This window comes from Oncorhynchus mykiss, chromosome 3 (assembly GCF_057628025.1).
Source record: "Oncorhynchus mykiss isolate SJ-2025 chromosome 3, ASM5762802v1, whole genome shotgun sequence".
In the NCBI taxonomy this organism is placed as follows: Eukaryota; Metazoa; Chordata; class Actinopteri; order Salmoniformes; family Salmonidae; genus Oncorhynchus; species Oncorhynchus mykiss.
This window is the reverse complement of record NC_143024.1, coordinates 12,517,925-12,540,363: the sequence shown is the minus strand read 5'-3', so window position 1 is coordinate 12,540,363 and position 22,439 is coordinate 12,517,925. Positions and strand designations below refer to the sequence as shown.

The 22,439-nt window shown below is 43.1% G+C and overlaps 1 protein-coding gene across 1 annotated transcript; it reads left to right on the top strand.

Moving 5' to 3' along the window:
• The first annotated feature begins 856 nt into the window (after positions 1-856).
• On the top strand, positions 857-14,384 carry LOC149984371 (3-hydroxyisobutyrate dehydrogenase, mitochondrial-like). The gene is made up of 8 exons (XM_090221028.1): positions 857-953; positions 4,459-4,619; positions 5,245-5,354; positions 5,541-5,662; positions 12,102-12,235; positions 12,651-12,727; positions 13,119-13,275; positions 13,539-14,384. Exons 1-8 carry the CDS (start codon positions 884-886, stop codon positions 13,704-13,706), a joined length of 999 nt encoding a protein of 332 aa, XP_090077154.1. The 5' UTR covers positions 857-883; the 3' UTR covers positions 13,707-14,384.
• Positions 14,385-22,439: the final 8,055 nt, after the last annotated feature.

Genomic DNA, 22,439 nt, shown 5'->3' with positions numbered 1-22,439 from the left:
CTATTTATCTATTTATAAATGTAACCTGTATTTAACTAGGCAAGTCAGGTAAGAACAGATTCTTATTTACAATGACAGCCTACCCCGGCCAAACCCAGACGAAGCTGGGCCAATTGTGCGCCACCCTATGGGACTCCCAATCACGGCTGGATGAGATACAGCCTGGATTCGAACCAGGGAGTGCCTTAGACCGTTGCGCCACTCGGGAGCCCACAGCTGTCAGGCAATCAGCCTTCAGGGCTAGAACCATGTTTATAACAGACCTTATACCAGGGGTATGACAAAACGTGTATTTTTACTGCTCTAATGACGTTGGTAACCAGATTATAATAAATAGCAATTAGGCACCTGTTTTATAGCAATAGCAATTAGGCACCCAAGATACTGTTCTTCCACAATATAATATAACTCGATCAAAATTGACATATTTAGGGAAACCCTGACTGCCAAAGCCTGCATGTAACATGATCGTCGTATTACGATACAGTACAGTATGCCCCCTAATGCCGTTATTATATAGTTTATTTCAAATCTTATTTTTATTAGTCACATACACGCGTTTAGCAGATGTTATTGCGGGTGTGGCGAAATGCTTGTATTTGCTGATAACGTTAGGTTTCTTTAGGGTTGAGCTATTGAAAACGCGTTTCCACCGCCCGAGCAGACCATTGAAATTGTGTTATTAACTTCTGATTGTGCATTTCAGTGCTAGATGTATGAAATCAGCCATGTCCTTCAAGTTCATGCAGTTCAGATGTCCCGCCCCCACTGTTCTCATCGCAAATAAACCTGGGTAAGTGGCTTTGTGATTGGGCAGAAAACGTGTCATTTACAACCCACCCAATTATGTCACGCTGAATCCGTGGTAAGAAAGGAAAGAAACATGGCCGCTGTTTTAAGGGGGTCTCGGAACCTATGGGGAAGGAGCCTCAAACATGTTGACTTTACTTTGGGTAAGGAGTTTAAAAATATAACAAAAATATGTCTACCATCAATGTTGAGGACCTGTTTGATGACCATTCCCGCCTATGTCACGAAAGGCACCGCTGCGTGAAAAATCAACGTTGAACAAAAGTTGATTAGCATTGGCTGTTGTGGCTCGCTCACTTCTGCTAACGTTAGTTAGTTTGCTGAAATGGCTAGCTAGCTATAAGAGCTAGCTAAAGTCATGGGACGTTGGTTGATCGAAACATTTGTTGTTTATCAAGACGACCGATAGCCAACACCAGCAAATGTTCTAATCAAAGGTGTGTCCGTGTGCATCTCGCACAGGTAACAAGTTCAGGGTCAAGTCAAATCCCACAGCTCTTGTTAGCAAGTCAGTCGATTAGCCAAGCGAGTTCTGTATTGAATAGGGTGATTGTTTGCACAAATATTGTCCATTATAATGTCACGCCTTCCGTAGATGTATGCTGTACAGTACACGTGTTAGACTCTTCCGTGTTTCTAGTAATAACTTTTAGCTCAGTGGTTCCCAACCTTTTCCAGCTACTGTATTTTACTCATCCCTGGGGTACCCCTGAAGTCCCACGTCCCCCATGTGCCTTTTACCAATAGACCAAGTACCCCCAGGGGTCCTAGTACCCCCAGGTTGGGAACCACTGCTTCAGCTTATCAACCAGCTCTCATGCACAATGGAAGGAAAGGAAAAGCGGGGGAGTGAGGCCAGTACAGATCATTGAGATGTAGTCCAGCTATAGCTAGTCTGTTCTGCTGCATGTTTTTATTACATATCTTCTCATACCAGTGCTGTGCCCCTACTGTCCTCAAGGTAGCTCAACCCTTACCTTGATAACCCAGCCTACTGTCCTCACTGGTAGCTCAACCCTTACCTTGATAACCCAGCCCACTGTCCTCACTGGTAGCTCAACCCTTACCTTGATAACCCAGCCTACTGTCCTCGCCGGTAGCTCAACCCTTACCTTGATAACCCAGCCTACTGTCCTCGCTGGTAGCTCAACCCTTACCTTGATAACCCAGCCCACTGTCCTCACTGGTAGCTCAACCCTTACCTTGATAACCCAGCCTACTGTCCTCACTGGTAGCTCAACTCTTACCTTGATAACCCAGCCTACTGTCCTCACTGGTAGCTCAACCCTTACCTTGATAACCCAGCCTACTGTCCTCGCTGGTAGCTCAACTCTTACCTTGATAACCCAGCCCACTGTCCTCACTGGTAGCTCAACCCTTACCTTGATAACCCAGCCTACTGTCCTCGCTGGTAGCTCAACTCTTACCTTGATAACCCAGCCTACTGTCCTCGCTGGTAGCTCAACCCTTACCTTGATAACCCAGCCTACTGTCCTCGCTGGTAGCTCAACTCTTACCTTGATAACCCAGCCTACTGTCCTCGCCTGTAGCTCAACCCTTACCTTGATAACCCAGCCTACTGTCCTCGCTGGTAGCTCAACTCTTACCTTGATAACCCAGCCTACTGTCCTCACTGGTAGCTCAACTCTTACCTTGATAACCCAGCCTACTGTCCTCACTGGTAGCTCAACCCTTACCTTGATAACCCAGCCTACTGTCCTCGCTGGTAGCTCAACTCTTACCTTGATAACCCAGCCTACTGTCCTCACTGGTAGCTCAACTCTTACCTTGATAACCCAGCCTACTGTCCTCACTGGTAGCTCAACTCTTACCTTGAAAACCCAGCCTTGTGAAAAAACGTGACCTCCTAGCTCTCAAACTCTAGGCGGCATTCTCCCTACAGTTTTATGTGGTTAGCTTCGCCCACGACTGACTTGTGTCAACTACAATCCCGGCACTGTTTTCACGTTTAGAAATGTTAATAATTATCGCTTGCAAAACAATAATCGTGGCTTTTGAAGCATGGCCCTTACATCAGGGAGACAGAATCCTAAATCTTAAAAAGATGCTCTTGATGTAGCAGGTTTGCACAGATACGCTGGCATACAGGTGTTCGGAGAATGCTAGATGGCTAATTAGCGTAGGTGGTCGCCTGTCTTCTGTCCGTTTTCTGTTCAAAAGAGCTGCAACATGGAGATATGGCTATGTTGAAACACTAACCTTTATAAAGGTGTGTGTAAATGTATCCTTAAAAAAAAAATGTATAACCTTTATGCTTCCAAAACCATACCGCAAGCGATGCGTGTTCATGTTCAGACTGAGCGTCGGGGCGCTTAACAAAACTCCCCCATACAGAAGACCCCTTTCTCCAATGACTGTGTAATGGAGCTGAGTCATGATTAAGGGCAAGTGACCTTCATTGCAATGGCAGTAGGTCTACCACACAAGACCGAGGTTGGGTCCCAACAATCTCTCGACGTATGCTCTTGTTCACGTCCCTTCATGGAATTGACTGGCACTGGTACATGGAAACTCCCTCTAGCCCATGCCTACACCATTCTAATGCCTTTACATTTGTGGGAGGACACAGTTCAGGAGGAAGTAGAGATTATTGAGATGCAGCCATGGGGTTTTGTGTGCTGTAGTGTGTGTGTGTGGTAGTCTTGTCCCACGTTCAAATGCTAGTCGGAACTCTGGCATTTACAACTTGCTGATTCGTTGAACGTGTGTGACTAAAATCAGTTAGCGAGTCGTAAATTTCGGAGTTTCCTAGTTCCAACTAACAAGTGAACACGGCGTCAGTCCAACAGTGGCAGGTCAGGTGTCTTTTTCCACTGAAGCCACTATGAAGATTGGCTGGGAGAGCCAGCCATGTGAGATACCTGTAGCCTGGATGCCTGCCCCCCCCCCCCCCTCCTCACATTTACACACCACAGTTTATTTATAAGATGCCCTTTGGCCAATACGTCTCTACTTTCAGCCTTCATACATGTTTTTATAGGAAATGGGGAGTTCACTACCTGTTTACTGCTTTGATATGCAATCATCGTGTTCGCATCAGCTTGACTTTGGCACTGCAACGGCCGCGGTGGGTTTTCATATCAAATGGTTTAGGATTTGAAATTAATTTCATTCTCAGGAAAAAATGAATGTCTGGAATCAAAGTAGAAACGTCTGGCCAACTTTCCTTGGTCGTATTTAGTTTTTACCAAGCTTGCCTCTGACATTACCCACTGCAATGTACTATACAGGTGTTGGGTAACTATTGATAGGGCTGGGTTATGTTTGGATTTCATTGAAACAGAACAACAAGGCCTAGATTAGAAGTGTCCTGGCTGTTTCAATGGACTAGGGAGCCTTTTAACAGCATTTTGCAAGAGACTATAGTTTTTCACATTCTGACATTTTATTTTTGTTAGTGAAGGCCTACACAGAAAAGCTGTATTAGAGCTGTCTCAGCTTGGCTGAAAGGATAACAAAAGGCTTCGGGTAGTAGTCTAGTCTTAATACAAGTTGTTCCTGGGGTGTATTAGGAACCAAAAGGGGAAGGACCTAGGCCTACCTGAACTTGTCCAATAAGAAACACTAGTTTTTGTTGGAATGTTTTGCACCGGTTTGCACTGATGAATACACCCTTGTACCTCCCAGTCTCCAGCAGGTCCATGGCCTCTAAGACCCAGGTGGGTTTCATCGGCCTGGGGAACATGGGAAAACCCATGGCCAAGAACCTGCTGAAGCACGGATACCCCGTCATCGCCACTGACGTCTTCCCTGAGTCCTGCAAAGAACTGCAAGAGTTGGGTGCCCAGGTGGGACAGAAAAAAACTAGCTTGCTTGTTTGCTAATGGCAGTGCATTGAGCGAAATGCGCCAGCTGATAGCATGTCATAGCTCTCTGATGTGATGTCAGCTGATAGCATGTCATAGCTCTCTGATGTGATGTCAGCTGATAGCATGTCATAGCTCTCTGATGTGATGTCAGCTGATAGCATGTCATAGCTCTCTGATGTGATGTCAGCTGATAGCATGTCATAGCTCTCTGATGTGATGTCAGCTGATAGCATGTCATAGCTCTCTGATGTGATGTCAGCTGATAGCATGTCATAGCTCTCTGATGTGATGTCAGCTGGTAGGTGCTCAAAAAACACAAACAAAATACCATGACTAAACAAAATCTATTGTAGATGGTTGAAACCACTTAAATGAATGTCCAAACAAACTGAGTCCGTCATAAGATTTTACTCTCGTCATTGCCGATCTACTTCTTAATTTAATCCTAATGGTTACGCTTGCCTGGGGTGTAGCTTATTCATTAGGCACCAACAGACTAAAACAGGGAGGGGCTAGCTGAACTTGTCCAATAGGAAACACTTGTTTTTGTATTTGAAACATTTTGCTACGGCGTGCCCTAATGAATAAAGCCCTGTTTTGTCAGATTGTGGATAACCCTGCGGAGGTGGCAGACCAGGCAGACCGTGTCGTCACCATGCTGCCCTCCAGTCCCAACGTCATCGAGGTTTACACTGGGCCCAACGGTATCCTCAAGTAAGATCCCTCTCTCTCTCGATTACTCACTGGCTATGTCCCAAATGGCTCCCTGTTCCCTTTATAGTGCACTACTTTTGACCAGAGTCCTAATACAAGAATCAAGTCACTTAGCTATCTGTCTTTAACAGAAACCCTTCAGACTGCTGTTTTAAACTATAAGGTGGGTACTTTACTGTTCTACAGGAAGGTTAAGAAAGGCTCGCTACTCATCGACTCTAGCACCATCGACCCAGCCGTTTCTAAGGAGATGGCCGTGGCCGCGGAGAAGATGGGGGCAGTTTTTATGGACGCACCTGTGTCAGGAGGTAAGGACTAATACAGGCTGCGTTCCAAATGGCACTCTTCCCTATATAGGGCTCCTGAGTGGCTCAGCAGTCTAAGGCACTGCTTCTCAGTGCAAAAGGCATCACTACAGTCCCTGGTTCGAATCCAGGCTGTATCACATCTGGCCGTGATTGGGAGTCCCATAACGCGGCGCACAATTGGCCCAGCGTCGTCTGGGTAGGCCGTCATTGTAAATAAGAATTTGTTCTTACCTGAATTTCCTAGTTAAATAACAAAACATATAGTGCACTACTTTTGACCCGGGCCCATAGGACTATGCTGACATTTGGGACGCAGTATTGCCTTGGGGGGTCTCTGCTGCAATCTGAGAGGACCAGCCTCTTCACTCCCTAATTGTTGAAATGGACCAGATTTAGTAGATTGCTCTCTCTAGCACATTTGTGGCCCATGATGTGGATTATTTAAGATCCCAGCATCTGGAGTTTGATCCGATGACCCTTCCATCCAAACGCTCCGCTCTCAGATCCCAGCAGCTCAAAAAACTATTTCTGACCCTCCTTTTCTGAAAATGTGTTTTTTAAAGTCTACTACCAGTGCATCTCTCTCTCATAGCACAACTTCACAACAATTAAACATGTTTTTTTACTGCAAACCATTTGACCAAGTTATATAAAGAGAAACATCTCCGTCATGATCATATGTGTACTCATGTCTCTGTTGCCACACGTGTGTATCTGTGAATTCCACTGGGAGGAGGACTGATTTGTATTTCTTCTGACAACCTGCTGACTCTACCCAGGACAGCAGACTCCCATGTGGGCCTTGGTTCAGGTTAAAATGGCCGACACTGGATCATTTCCTTTCATGTCTGACAAAATGGTGAATCCATTCAGTCTCTCTGCTTATCCTATTGATGGTTCAGCCTGGGTCATAAAGAGGAGGAGTACCTACCTGACAGCCTGGGTCATGAAGAGGAGGAGGAGGAGGAGTACCTACCTGACAGACTGGGTCATGAAGAGGAGGAGGACTACCTACCCAACAGACTGGGTCATGAACAGGAGGAGGAGTACCTACCTGACAGACTGGGTCATGAAGAGGAGGAGGAGGAGGACCTACCCGACAGACTGGGTCATGAAGAGGAGGAGGAGGAGTACCTACCTGACAGACTGGGTCATGAAGAGGAGGAGTACCTACCCGACAGACTGGGTCATAAAGAGGAGGAGGAGGAGGAGTACCTACCTGACAGCCTGGGTCATAAAGAGGAGGAGGAGTACCTACCTGACAGACTGGGTCATAAGGAGGAGGACCTACCTGACAGACTGGGTCATAAAGAGGAGGAGGAGTACCTACCTGACAGACTGGGTCATAAAGAGGAGGAGCCGTACCTTATGGGTTAGGGAAGATGGGGGAAGCGCCATACTGACCTCCAAGCTGTAAAACACTATCACAGTCTTCAGGGTAGACGCACGCACACTTCAGGGGAAACACACACTACACACACACTGTTTGTTTGAACTCCGCCTTTTAACTTGAGGAAAGCCACTTTGAGTTGATGTTGGCATATTTTACCATCAGGCCCTAAAGATTAGTAATGATTTATATGCATCCTTCCTGTGGCAGTGCTCATGGATTAAGGCTGTCCAGCTTCCCACGTTGAACTTGGGTGGCTGCAGGTCACAGAGGTGTGTGTTTGGTTAGAGTCAAGTATTGGAGCAGTTACTACCTTGATACTGTGCTGGAATGCCTGTGGTTGAGGGGGGGAGGGGGAGCAAATGAGTTGCATGGTAGTAATAGAGCACAGGGGAATGCGATGAGACTTGTCATTGTTACCCAGATGATGGTACTGTAACCAAGACTTGAGCCTTTGATCAGGAGACCACATCACATTTAGAACTTCCAACTCTGCTGGTTCTGAATCCAGCAAGGAGCTTTGCTGTAGCCCAGTTTGGACGTATCCAGGGTACCTTCTCCAACCCAGACTTACTTTGTGCGAGATGGTCTAAACTCAGGCTGTTTCCCTGTGCTTTTGAGAGACCTCTGGTTCTCTGTCCTTCATGTGTTGCCTCTTCCAGCCAGAACCCACAGTGCGTCAGAGAGGTTTGGCAGCAGACTCACTGTTGGAAGGAATGCCTTGTTTTCTGGAGCAATAATAGGAAAGCCACAAAACCTGGGATGCAGCCCAAATGGGCCCCTGTTCCCTATATAGTGCACTACTGTTGACCAGAGCCCAGTTCCCTATATTGTACACTACTGTTGACCAGAGCCCAATATAGTACACTACTGTTGACCAGAGCCCTGTTCCCTATATTGTGCACTACTGTTGACCAGAGCCCTATATAGTACACTACTGTTGACCAGAGCCCACAGGGAGCTAGTTAAAAGTAGTGCACAATATAGGGGAGTAGGGTTCTATTTTGGAACGCGCCCCTGCTCTGTCAGCGTAGTCATCATACAATAACCTAGTCCCAAATCCAGTCCATTACGACACAGAAAAATAAAATTGTTGAAATCAATTAGACTTGTACGTAAAGCCTTGGGAAATGTTTATCATTAAAGACTACTGTGCTGACTGGAATGAAAACGTTTGACCACAGAACTCTAGCTACGTAACCACCAAAAAAACACATTCACTTTCACTGTAATGCATGTCCTTAGAGACTCCATAATTGGTGTGTGTGTTGGTTCCCAGGCTGTGTGAGATGGCAGAGATGCAGTCGTCACACACACACACACTGCCCATTATTATGGCAGAGACCGAGGGCCTGTAGCTTTGGCAACAGAAATGAAAGGGTTGCCTTTTTTATCTATGCATTTTGGGGCTTTGTGTCTTAAGTTTTTAATGTGTTTAAAATAATCCCCCCCCTTTTTTTTCTATATTTTAACTGGTTACCCCACATTTGTCATGAGATTTGAGACATCTTTCCCTCAGCCAGCTTTTTGCTGCCACTTCGTTATGTCTAAATATGTTTAGCTCCTTTACTTTCCCCACAACCTTATGTTTGACTGAGTATGAAGCTGTTGAAATAATCCACAACCTTATGTTTGACTGAGTATGAAGCTGTTGAAATAATCCACAACCTTATGTTTGACTGAGTATGAAGCTGTTGAAATAATCCACAACCTTATGTTTGACTGAGTATGAAGCTAATGAAATAATCCACAACCTTATGTTTGACTGAGTATGAAGCTGTTGAAATAATCCACAACCTTATGTTTGACTGAGTATGAAGCCGTTGAAATAATCCACAACCTTATGTTTGACTGAGTATGAAGCTGTTGAAATAATCCACAACCTTATGTTTGACTGAGTATGAAGCTGTTGAAATAATCCACAACCTTATGTTTGACTGAGTATGAAGCTGTTGAAATAATCCACAACCTTATGTTTGACTGAGTATGAAGCTGTTGAAATAATCCACAACCTTATGTTTGACTGAGTATGAAGCTGTTGAAATAATCCACAACCTTATGTTTGACTGAGTATGAAGCTGTTGAAATAATCCACAACCTTATGTTTGACTGAGTATGAAGCTGTTGAAATAATCCACAACCTTATGTTTGACTGAGTATGAAGCTGTTGAAATAATCCACAACCTTATGTTTGACTGAGTATGAAGCTGTTGAAATAATCCACAACCTTATGTTTGACTGAGTATGAAGCTGTTGAAATAATCCACAACCTTATGTTTGACTGAGTATGAAGCTGTTGAAATAATCCACAACCTTATGTTTGACTGAGTATGAAGCTGTTGAAATAACCCACAACCTTATGTTTGACTGAGTATGAAGCTGTTGAAATAATCCACAACCTTATGTTTGACTGAGTATGAAGCTGTTGAAATAATCCACAACCTTATGTTTGACTGAGTATGAAGCTGTTGAAATAATCCACAACCTTATGTTTGACTGAGTATGAAGCTGTTGAAATAACCCACAACCTTATGTTTGACTGAGTATGAAGCTGTTGAAATAATCCACAACCTTATGTTTGACTGAGTATGAAGCTGTTGAAATAATCCACAACCTTATGTTTGACTGAGTATGAAGCTGTTGAAATAATCCACAACCTTATGTTTGACTGAGTATGAAGCTGTTGAAATAATCCACAACCTTATGTTTGACTGAGTATGAAGCTGTTGAAATAACCCACAACCTTATGTTTGACTGAGTATGAAGCTGTTGAAATAATCCACAACCTTATGTTTGACTGAGTATGAAGCTGTTGAAATAACCCACAACCTTATGTTTGACTGAGTATGAAGCTGTTGAAATAATCCACAACCTTATGTTTGACTGAGTATGAAGCTGTTGAAATAATCCACAACCTTATGTTTGACTGAGTATGAAGCTGTTGAAATAATCCACAACCTTATGTTTGACTGAGTATGAAGCTGTTGAAATAATCCACAACCTTATGTTTGACTGAGTATGAAGCTGTTGAAATAATCCACAACCTTATGTTTGACTGAGTATGAAGCTGTTGAAATAATCCACAACCTTATGTTTGACTGAGTATGAAGCTGTTGAAATAATCCACAACCTTATGTTTGACTGAGTATGAAGCTGTTGAAATATTCCACAACCTTATGTTTGACTGAGTATGAAGCTGTTGAAATAATCCACAACCTTATGTTTGACTGAGTATGAAGCTGTTGAAATAATCCACAACCTTATGTTTGACTGAGTATGAAGCTGTTGAAATAATCCACAACCTTATGTTTGACTGAGTATGAAGCTGTTGAAATAATCCACAACCTTATGTTTGACTGAGTATGAAGCTGTTGAAATAATCCACAACCTTATGTTTGACTGAGTATGAAGCTGTTGAAATAATCCACAACCTTATGTTTGACTGAGTATGAAGCTGTTGAAATAATCCACAACCTTATGTTTGACTGAGTATGAAGCTGTTGAAATAATCCACAACCTTATGTTTGACTGAGTATGAAGCTGTTGAAATAATCCACAACCTTATGTTTGACTGAGTATGAAGCTGTTGAAATAATCCACAACCTTATGTTTGACTGAGTATGAAGCTGTTGAAATAATCCACAACCTTATGTTTGACTGAGTATGAAGCTGTTGAAATAATCCACAACCTTATGTTTGACTGAGTATGAAGCTGTTGAAATAATCCACAACCTTATGTTTGACTGAGTATGAAGCTGTTGAAATAATCCACAACCTTATGTTTGACTGAGTATGAAGCTGTTGAAATAATCCACAACCTTATGTTTGACTGAGTATGAAGCTGTTGAAATAATCCACAACCTTATGTTTGACTGAGTATGAAGCTGTTGAAATAATCCACAACCTTATGTTTGACTGAGTATGAAGCTGTTGAAATAATCCACAACCTTATGTTTGACTGAGTATGAAGCTGTTGAAATAATCCACAACCTTATGTTTGACTGAGTATGAAGCTGTTGAAATAATCCACAACCTTATGTTTGACTGAGTATGAAGCTGTTGAAATAATCCACAACCTTATGTTTGACTGAGTATGAAGCTGTTGAAATAATCCACAACCTTATGTTTGACTGAGTATGAAGCTAATGAAATAATCCACAACCTTATGTTTGACTGAGTATGAAGCTGTTGAAATAATCCACAACCTTATGTTTGACTGAGTATGAAGCTGTTGAAATAATCCACAACCTTATGTTTGACTGAGTATGAAGCTGTTGAAATAATCCACAACCTTATGTTTGACTGAGTATGAAGCTGTTGAAATAATCCACAACCTTATGTTTGACTGAGTATGAAGCTGTTGAAATAATCCACAACCTTATGTTTGACTGAGTATGAAGCTAATGAAATAATCCACAACCTTATGTTTGACTGAGTATGAAGCTGTTGAAATAATCCACAACCTTATGTTTGACTGAGTATGAAGCTAATGAAATAATCCACAACCTTATGTTTGACTGAGTATGAAGCTAATGAAATAATCCACAACCTTATGTTTGACTGAGTATGAAGCTGTTGAAATAATCCACAACCTTATGTTTGACTGAGTATGAAGCTAATGAAATAATCCACAACCTTATGTTTGACTGAGTATGAAGCCGTTGAAATAATCCACAAGCCTTGGGCTTGCCTCATGTTTAATTTCAGTTGATTTGATGTGGAATGACTTTCTCAGCCAAACTTGGTGAGAGAAGGGTGGGTGTTTTGACAAGGGAACAAGCTGTTTAGTAAAGTCCTCTGTAGATTTGCCTCAATCTTTCTGTGATTACCTCATAAGTTTTGAGAAGTAACAGCAGTGACTAACAGACTTACTATTTTAATGAAACCCGCCAGGTTTTATAAGCTACAAGCACAGCCCATCCCAAGGCCCTGTGCGTGTGCTTGTCTGGTGCGTGCTATGCACCCAAATGTACAACGTTTCCACTTCACCCAAGTCTTCATCAGATATTCTCCAGTTTAGGATGTGCATCTCACCCTCCTTTTGTCCAGGTGTGGGGGCTGCCAGCTCGGGGAAGCTGACCTTCATGGTGGGGGGAGTAGAGGAGGAGTTCACTGCGGCCCAGGAGCTGCTCACCTGTATGGGAGCCAACGTGGTGTACTGTGGGGCTGTCGGCACTGGACAGGTAGGTAGTCCTACACATTTACATGACCTGTGTCTCAAATGGCCCCCTATTATTTATTTATTTATTTATTTATTTATTTATTTATTTATTTATTTATATAATTAAAAAAATGGTGGGGGGGGTCATTTAGCAGACGCTCCTATCCAGAGGAACCTACAGGAGAAATTAGTGTTAAGTGCCTTTTCACCAAGTCGGTGCAGGGATTCAAACCAGCAACCTTTTTGTTACTGACCCAATGCTCTTAACCGCTAGGCTACCTGTCCCCGAGGCCTTGGTCAAAGGTTAAACACTTTAGGGAATAGGGTGCCATTGGGGATACACACATTACATTCCTACTAGGGGCATTATGGGTGGATTATTACAAAACGACATGTGACGACTACATGGGATGTAACCAGTAGACTGTTTCTTACAGGCAGCCAAAATCTGCAACAATATGCTGCTGGCGATAGGCATGATCGGGACCTCTGAGACCATGAACCTTGGCATCAGGTTGAGTATTCCCAATACATTCACAGCAGAGAACGTATCTCCAACAAAATGTCTTGTTGCACTTAACGCTTGATGAACAGAACCATGCTGTGAGTATCGTACAGATCTGTAACACTACCACTATAGTCGCTCTCTTAAAGTAACTATCCAATGGAACTCTCTCTCAAAGTAACTATCCAATGGAACTCTCTCTCAAAGTAACTATCCAATGGAAAAGCTCCTTATTTTTATGAAGCTCCTACTCTATCAGCTGTCTACATGTTGTCTATGACTCGTCCTTTACTTGTAGTTATGACTAACCAGCAATCAGAGAAAATACACACAGTAAACTTGTAAAATAAAAACATTTATTTTATTTTTTAAATGCTTGTGATTTCCTGGCCCCTGGCAGACTAGGTCTGGACCCTAAGCTACTGGCTAAGATCCTGAACATGAGTTCAGGCCGCTGCTGGTCCAGTGACACCTACAACCCTGTACCTGGTGTCATGGAGGGAGTCCCCTCTGGAAACAACTACCAGGGAGGCTTTGGGACCCAACTCATGGCCAAGGTGTGTCTCTCTCGCGCGCTCTCTCTCTCTCGCGCGCGCTCGCTCGCTCGCTCTCTCAAGATGTTTAGTACACAAATGTTTGACTGACACAGATGATTATTCAGGGGCTCTTTAATTTCCTGTGACTTTATTTTAGTTAATGTCTCTGTCAATAGTATTAACTTTCATGTAACTGGAAAGAGATGTGCGTTTGACATGTGTTAACTGTGCTGTGTACAACAAGCGGTGATGGCAGAGAGCTAATGAGAGTTTGTCCTCTTCAGGACCTGGGGCTAGCCCAGACTACAGCCACCAACACCAAGACCCCTGTCCCTCTGGGCTCCCTGGCCCACCAGATATACCGCATGATGTGTGCTCGGGGCTACGCCAGCAAAGACTTCTCCTCTGTCTTCCAGTTCCTGAGGGAGGATGAGGAGAACGAGGGCCAATAGGGGTGGGGGAACAGAACCCCCAACCCCCATCCATAGCTTTAGCAGGGTCTATTCCATACAAGACTACTATCATGTAGTTAGGGTGCGTCGGTTTGCCCCCCCCCCCTTCTCCCCAGGACTTGTCAAGACGTGTGTATTGGGTCAAAGCCAAGAGAGCGCAGCCAGCCGTGATGACGTGACAGATCATCTCAGCAGAGTACTAGACTACACTGTGTCTGTAAGATGGGAGTCATGTTGCCTCTGTGATCCTGCCTTTTGTTAAAGTAGCTTTCTAATAATGTTTTCGATGGCTTGGCTAGAAGACGGATGTTTTTGAGGTGTGGGGAGGCTCTCAAGTCACTGTCACTCAGTAGGCTGACTAACCACTACAGCTATCAACATGACGATATCAGCGCTACCTTAGGACACGTCGTCATGGAACGCAGACCCAGGCGTTGTCAAGGAAATGACCCGCATTATACTCGTTAACGACCACACTCGCCAACAATAGACCACTGGGACTTCAGATGATTGTTAGTTCTAGTCGCCACTCACCTCACTGCAACGTCACACGTGTTGATCCTGTTCATTGATTTGTTTTTCTCTTCCTGTTGGGTTTATTTACTCTTGACATGGGGAGGGATAGAATGTGCCTGTCTTATTTCTGTGTGTTTTACTGTTTAATAAAAGGTCAGAGACCTTGTTTCCTTCCAGTGATATTGGATTGCTTTTTGACCCACTACTCTAAAGCCTTTCACAGGTGTCTGTTAGCAGGAGGATGTGTCTGTACTGTCTGTCAGCAGGAGGATGTGTCTGTACTGTCTGTCAGCAGGAGGATGTGTCTGTACTGTCTGTCAGCAGGAGGATGTGTCTGTACTGTCTGTCGGCAGGAGGATGTGTCTGTACTGTCTGTCAGCAGGAGGATGTGTCTGTACTGTCTGTCAGCAGGAGGATGTGTCTGTACTGTCTGTCAGCAGGAGGATGTGTCTGTACTGTCTGTCAGCAGGAGGATGTGTCTGTACTGTCTGTCAGCAGGAGGATGTGTCTGTACTGTCTGTCAGCAGGAGGATGTGTCTGTACTGTCTGTCGGCAGGAGGATGTGTCTGTACTGTCTGTCAGCAGGAGGATGTGTCTGTACTGTCTGTCAGCAGGAGGATGTGTCTGTACTGTCTGTCAGCAGGAGGATGTGTCTGTACTGTCTGTCAGCAGGAGGATGTGTCTGTACTGTCTGTCAGCAGGAGGATGTGTCTGTACTGTCTGTCAGCAGGAGGAAGACAAGGTGCCTGATGAGACTGATCTAGATAATTACATCACTCTTTATTTTTATTAAGCTCCTTGTTAGAGAGGGTAAGCACTTTAAAGTGTTGCATCACAGTACAAATATGTATTCTAGTGTAGATGGATGTGTGTTTATTAAGCTGTCCCACATACTTTCATTCATGTCTGTAGGTGACTGCTTTTTCTTTTGGGGAAATAAGAGTGTAAGCTGGGGTGTATTCACTAGGAACCAAACTGAAAGAAATGGCTGAAATGGGGGAGAAATTACCTGAATTTATCCAATAAGAAATGCTTGTTTTGTTAAATGTTTTTGCTACATTGTGAACTAAATAATACAACTGGCCCTGATTTTTTTAACATAAGCGTGTGTGAGTTCTGCATGCACAGGAACTGATTGGCTGCTACAGTATAGCTTCTTCCTATAGGTCAAGCAAAATTAGCAATGCAATGTGCTGTACACAGAGGAGAAGATGGCCAAAGACCAGAAGTGGAGCGTCTCTATTGCTGCCTTATGCAACCAGACGGGGAGGAGTGAGCCAGAGTGCACGTGACTGGCTGAAGGTGGTTGTGTAGTAAGCCTATAGAATTCAAAAGTGGTTGTTATACACAAGAGTATACCAAACATTATGATCACCTTCCTAATACCGAGTTACCCCCCCCCCCCCCCCCCCCTCCTTTTTTGCTCTTAGAACAGCCTCAATTGGCTGAGGCATGAACTACAAGGTGGCAAGCGTTACACAGGGATTCTGGTCCATGACTCCAAAGCTTCACAAAGTTGTCGCAAATTGGCTGTATGTTCTTTGGGTGGTGGACTGTTCTTGATACACACGGGAAACTGTTGGTTGTGGAAAAACCCACCAGTGTTGCAGTTCTTGACACAAACCAGTGCACCTGGCATGTACTACCATAACCTGTTCAAAGGCACTTAAATATGTTGTCTTGCCCATTCACCCTCTGAATGGCACTCATACACAATTCATGTCAGTTGTCTCATGGCTTAAAAAAATGTCCTTTAACCTGTCTCCTCCCCTTCATCTACACTGATTTGAAGTGGATTTAACAAGTGGAATCAATAATTGACCTAGTCTGTGTCGTGGAAAGAGCAGGTGTTCATAATGTTTTGTACCCTCAGTGTAGACGTTTCCTATAAAGGTTGCCAATATAACAGTGAGTTAACCCTGAGGTAGGAGAGGCCTTCCAAAGCGTGTCAGGAAAACAGGAAACTTATAGAAGCAAGGAGGGAAGTGCTTCCAGGATACAGTCAAACGCTGTAGATTGAAGTGGCTCTTCAGTTAAGGGGTGAAATGGTCATCAAAAATCAAGAAGGTCCTTGTTTTCTGAGGGAAATAGAAAAACTGTAGTATTCTCTTTCACTCTCTCTCTCCCCCAAGACAAAGGAGAGAGCGGCATGTTTCTCATCTAGTTTACCAAGAGAGACACTGAGAGGCCAGGATGCCATAGGTCACACGATCACAAGACTAACCCATAAAAAGTCCATTAAGCACTGGAGACTAAGTGCTGTGTTATCTGCTTGGCAGCTATTACAAACAGAGCACCACTTTGGTCCTAGATCCTATAGAGCAGAGCAACCAGGCCAGGCAGGCCAAAGTGAAAGGTTCTTCTGGGTTAGCTGCAGAGCCTGGGAGTTCTACAGAGTGTGTCTGTCCCAGATGGCACCATATTCCCCAGAGCCCTATTGGCCCTGATCACAGGTAGTAGGAATAGGGTCCGATCTGAGATGAACCCACTGTCGCAGGAAGAGGGTTGGGGGTGGAGGTGGGGGGGTCACTGGTATATGTCGTGGACTTAACTCTTATTTAACACATATTGGTAGATGTGCATTCAATCTACTGTGGCTACAAGTGCAGTTAGAGAAAGGATAATTGAAATGGTGTGACCTTGAATAGGAGTGTGTCCTCTTCCACCTCTGTAGGTTGTAGTCTACCGACCAGCAGCCAACTCCACTGACACCTCTTCCACCTCTGTAGGTTGTAGTCTACCGACCAGCAGCCAACTCCACTGACACCTCTTCCACCTCTGTAGGTTGTAGTCTACCGACCAGCAGCCAACTCCACTGACACCACTTCCACCTCTGCAGGTTGTAGTCTATCGACCAGCAGCCAACTCCACTGACACCTCTTCCACCTCTGTAGGTTGTAGTCTATCGACCAGCAGCCAACTCCACTGACACCACTTCCACCTCTGTAGGTTGTAGTCTATCGACCAGCAGCCAACTCCACTGACACCTCTTCCACCTCTGTAGGTTGTAGTCTATCGACCAGCAGCCAACTCCACTGACACCTCTTCCACCTCTGTAGGTTGTAGTCTATCGACCAGCAGCCAACTCCACTGACACCACTTCCACCTCTGTAGGTTGTAGTCAACCGACCAGCAGCCAACTCCACTGACACCACTTCCATCTCTGTAGGTTGTAGTCTACCGACCAGCAGCCAACTCCACTGACACCTCTTCCACCTCTGTAGGTTGTAGTCTACCGACCAGCAGCCAACTCCACTGACACCTCTTCCACCTCTGTAGGTTGTAGTCAACCGACCAGCAGCCAACTCCACTGACACCTCTTCCACCTCTGTAGGTTGTAGTCTATCGACCAGCAGCCAACTCCACTGACACCTCTTCCACCTCTGTAGGTTGTAGTCAACCGACCAGCAGCCAACTCCACTGCCAGAAGTAAATAAGGAACTCTATTCTGTTCCACGTGCACAATATATTCCCGAAGTTTGTGTTTTTTTTGTTCAAATTCTACTTTCATACAGAGGTTATGGAAGCGACTGACTTTTAGGGACATTTAAGGATTTTGCTCCTAAGTGTTAGGCATTAAGGTCATTATTTACCAGCTTTGTCTCCACAAATAATTCAACACTATTTTATGTGTGTTGCTATTAGTGAATTAAATCCCATGCCAGAACAAATTCTGACTAGCAGGGATCAATAATGGCTGTCCACTCATTACAATATATTACATACGCTATTTATAAACTAAGCAGGTGATCCAGTCTTTTTAAAGACGAAATAGGCTAAAGGATTATATTGTGATATAACCTTCCTTTCTGGAGATTTCGTTCAATGGAATAAAACATTATTCTGAGGAATATATGCATTTTTCAATATAATCTCACTATCTCTCCTATAAATTGGCACGAGGCGTAAAGTGTATCTTCACGTCATTGTATTTGTATTATCGAACGAGCTACACACACTAGTCAGTAAGCAGAAGCCTGTATTGTTTATATTAAATTAATTATGCAAAGCTCATCAGACAGGATGCGTCATTCGCTGATTGTTTTAGTTCTTTTACCGCTACTTCGACATTAATGTCAATTTGGACGTCAAATATAATAATAGTTATGATTAATGGTTTAATAATGATGTTAAGTTAGTAGTTGTGTTATTAGTTTAATAATTGTATTTATTCAATTGGCATAGAACGTCGCTGTTTGACATTCACATTTGTGTTAGGCTTTACTAAAAAAAAAATTGTAAAAGGTTGTATAGCCTAGTATTTTTGAAATGTCTCTATTTCAAAATGTACCCTTAACGAACATTTTATTTCTATAACTTCTAAAGGGTCATACAAGTTATAGCTAGTAGGCTATAGGCCAATTAACATCTAAATAGTGGGTTGCTGCAATTAAGCGAAATCCTTAATGAGCCACAGCCAAATAATAAACAATACAATCATATTTAAGAAATGCAGGTCAAACCGGTTTATTGGATTGAACAAAATGTGTACATTACCATCTACACCGGCCACTGAGATACACGTTTTAGTCACATTCTGAACTCAGTTCTTAAATAGACCATCAATTTATTTGAAAAAAAAAAAAAAAACAACGTTCGAATAACTATGCATATAATGAGGTATACGGATTCAGGGTTGTTGTTAAGGTCTATATCATTCGCGAAACAGTATTTCTAGTATTAGGCCTATTTTCTAGTGGGCCTATTTAATCCTCAATAGCCTTGTGGTTAGTGTCGGTCCTGAGATTGGCAGGTTGGGAGTTCGATCCCGGGCCGAGTCATACCAAAGACTGTAAAAATGGGACCCAATGGGTCTCTGCTTGGCACTCCTCGATAGATTGGGGGGTACAGCCCTGGGATAGACTTGCATCCTGTCCAGGGGGTGTACTTGTACAAGCTGTCTCGCGCTACAGGAGATGAGCAGTTCCGTCTCGCACAAGCCAAAGCTCATGCAAGGCTACTACTAGTATTCCTAAAGTATTCATATTTTTCCCAACAATAGATTGCCCATTTTAATTATTAAAAGGTCTTAATTTACTTCTACCATCATGTGAGCCTATGTGTTTTGTTTTGTGAAACGAAAAATACACCTATGAAGCCCTACTGAAGAGACGCGCACATACACAGGATAACACACGCACTATACACACACACGAACACATAGATTTTGTGTTGTAGATATGTGGTAGTAGATACTTGCATATCGTTGATTTTCTCTCGAATTTCTCTAAAGTTATATAGCCTACCGCATTCGATTATGACGTTATGGACCCTTTTTCATGTTTCAGCGGGTCAAACGCGTCTTTGAAAATTACTTGACCCTCGATTACTATCTCCCCTTGATCTATCCTCCTTGTGATGAACGCATTTACACAAGAACCCAGATATTATTTGTTAAAGCTATAGGTCCAATGTATCGCCTCTTTCTACTGTGTGCGCTATATGTCCACGCTGATGTTTACCAGTTTATTAAAGTAGCTTACCAAAACGTTTAACCAAATTGTGCCACGACATGGCGTATTAACATCTCCTCTAACTGGTCCCCCATAGAAAAGCTGACGTTATTGTTGACCGCGAAATTCACCGCCCAGAGCCAGTGTGTGGCTATGGCACCACAAGCCATTATTTGTCTAAGAAGAGCCTGAGTGTGACCATCATGGCAGATAGGAGTATAGGCTAGATCCCCTCCTTTCCCACACCGGCCCACTCCACCACTGCACTGGGGGTCTGGCCATGTTCGATGTTGGTAGTAGCACAGCGTCATTGCTTTATTTATGACTAGCTACATGACACTTTTTCGATGTCTGCGGTAGGGCCGCTAATGTCTCCACTGCGACCATTGAATTCTCTCATAGCCGCATGAACATAGGCTTAAATAACATAGGCCTAACATATGGTTTAACATAGCCCAGCCTCATTGAACTCGGCTCCATTCGAAGGGAAGGAGTTCTGACTGTGAATTTAGCAGCCATTTAGCAGGCTGTGATATTTCCTGCCCACTCGGTTGGGTGACAGACAATACGCCCAACGTTTGGAATGAAACACTTCAGTATAGTATAGCAGTATGCTTAAAGCACAGGCATATATCTCATCCCCTCCAAAATAACTTGTTAACAGCATCGACCGAAACCGTTGAAACAGATTTCAATATATATGCACAATTGTATACTTTGTGTCCTCAAACAGACAGGGACAGGCTATATATATTGGGAACTGTGTATCTTGGAAAACGTGGGCAGTTGAATAGCTATGAAGAATACAGGTAACTGTGTATCTTGCAAAACGTGGGCAGTTGAATAGCTATGAAGAATACAGGTAAAGCCATTTTGGTGCAGTGTCACAACCAAATGCTAATGTTCTCCTGCAAATACCTTAACCATAAAAGGCACCTTCTCGGCCTATTGTATTGGTGTTCTTGCTTGTAAAATGTCGAATACATTGTTATTAAAATATTCCACGCAACTACGTCTAATGGAAGAAATGCAGTACAATGTATTCGTTCGTTCTCTCTCACAGACAAAGCCAGTGGCGATGTTGTTACCTAAAGTCTTTTGCTCATGCTAACTTAAAATAAGATATCGTCGAGCTCCGTTTTTCTTTTTCTTCTCGGCCGAATTTTCACATGTTATATTTGTGGACAAGTAAAATGCAATTTCACAAACAGCTACTTTGTCATTGATTCGAATTGATTAGCTCAATTCGTTCCTCTAATAGCCTGTAGCCTAACTGAGATGGCCTCTTACCACATGCATAAAAAATCATGGGAGAGCAGAATTTTTTCTCTCATTCTTAATGAGCTGAAAATATGGTGCAGTTGAATTTCTCTTTGAAACCACGGTTTACTATTGTCTGCTAATGTTTTACACGTCTGAAATGCGAACGGAATGGGTTTAGTTTCTAGTTTGCCAGGCCTATGTCTTTACACAGGTGATATTACCCCTGGATAAATGCCATGTCGGTAAACACGAAAACCGGTCGGATGCCCTTACATTTTTATGTTCAGCATGTTTCTGCAATTACATAATTTCCTCACTACTTTGTCAAAAGCTCACATGGACAAATGAATATATATCCCCCACCCCCCAAGTCACTAAGAAATGCTATGGCCTTTACTGAAGAAGCGCAGAGGTTTCTTTAAACATCGACAAAAGATCACCAATGGGTTCATTCAACAATGTAGTTGTTTGTTTTCTCACCTCTCCTGAAGGAATTCAAGCCATACGGTCAGTGGTTGGATGACAACAACATCTCTGGCTAGACGGACTGCAACTAACTTTCAACTTGACCTTGTCCTTGGCCTCCAGCAGTCTAACCCATGTGTGAAAGAGCTCGCTGCCAAATAGTGTGCTAGCTGCTTTCTCTCGGTAGGTTATAAAGCCCATAAGAGACCGAACAGCAGTTAGAATAGCAGTGTGTTTCAGAATATTGCCGTGGCATGCATGGTTTACATTTCAGTGAGTTTTACGCACAGACTATTCTTGACTTCCTTTACAGTTTGAATGACTGATATTTCTCCACCAAAGCATTTTAATGTAGTTTCACCTTCCTTGATATTTTCCTATTAGCTTAAAACAAGATGTATGCTACTTCGTGTATATATAAAACAAATGGGGGGGATAAAAAACGTATCTAACGGCATGTTGTTTCCAAGCTATTTGCAGCACGTTGTTTTCAAGCTCAGCGCATTCTGGTCAATTAGAAGGTCGTTTAAATGATTTTCCATACTCACACGGTGTAATAAAATAAATACAAAAATATAAATGAATGAATTAAATTTGTATCAACCCATATTTCGTACAAACTGCCTTGGCCATATAACTGTTGATAAATTGAAATGCGTAATGGCTGCATACATAAATCTGCGTCCACCGTATCTCCATTCTACTGTTTTTATCAGCATTTTGACAAAAAGGATTTAAATGTCAGTCTCCATCCATGTGATGTTTCCTCAGCAAAATGCTAGGCTATAAACCAAGAATGACATCAGACAGATTCCAATAGATTAATTAATAACAACTATATGGAGTGTAAGCCTATGGTTATCTGTATGATATCTCGAAACGGATAATCTTGTTTAAAACATGTGTATTTTTCCTCCTAAATGCTATATTGTTTTAGAGTATAAACATTTTGGGCTTGGAGCTGCATTATCTGCAGTCTAGACGTTTATCAGCTCCTTTGCATATCACGTGCCTGGCTTTGCCCAATAACCTTGCG

Coding starts and splice junctions, on each gene's coding strand:
- LOC149984371 (XM_090221028.1), top strand. CDS start 884: ATGGCCGCTGTTTTAAGGGGGTCTCGGAACCTATGGGGAAGGAGCCTC. Junction 4,620..5,244: donor TGCAAGAGTTGGGTGCCCAG/GTGGGACAGAAA, acceptor CTGTTTTGTCAG/ATTGTGGATAACCCTGCGGA. Junction 12,728..13,118: donor ACCATGAACCTTGGCATCAG/GTTGAGTATTCC, acceptor GGCCCCTGGCAG/ACTAGGTCTGGACCCTAAGC.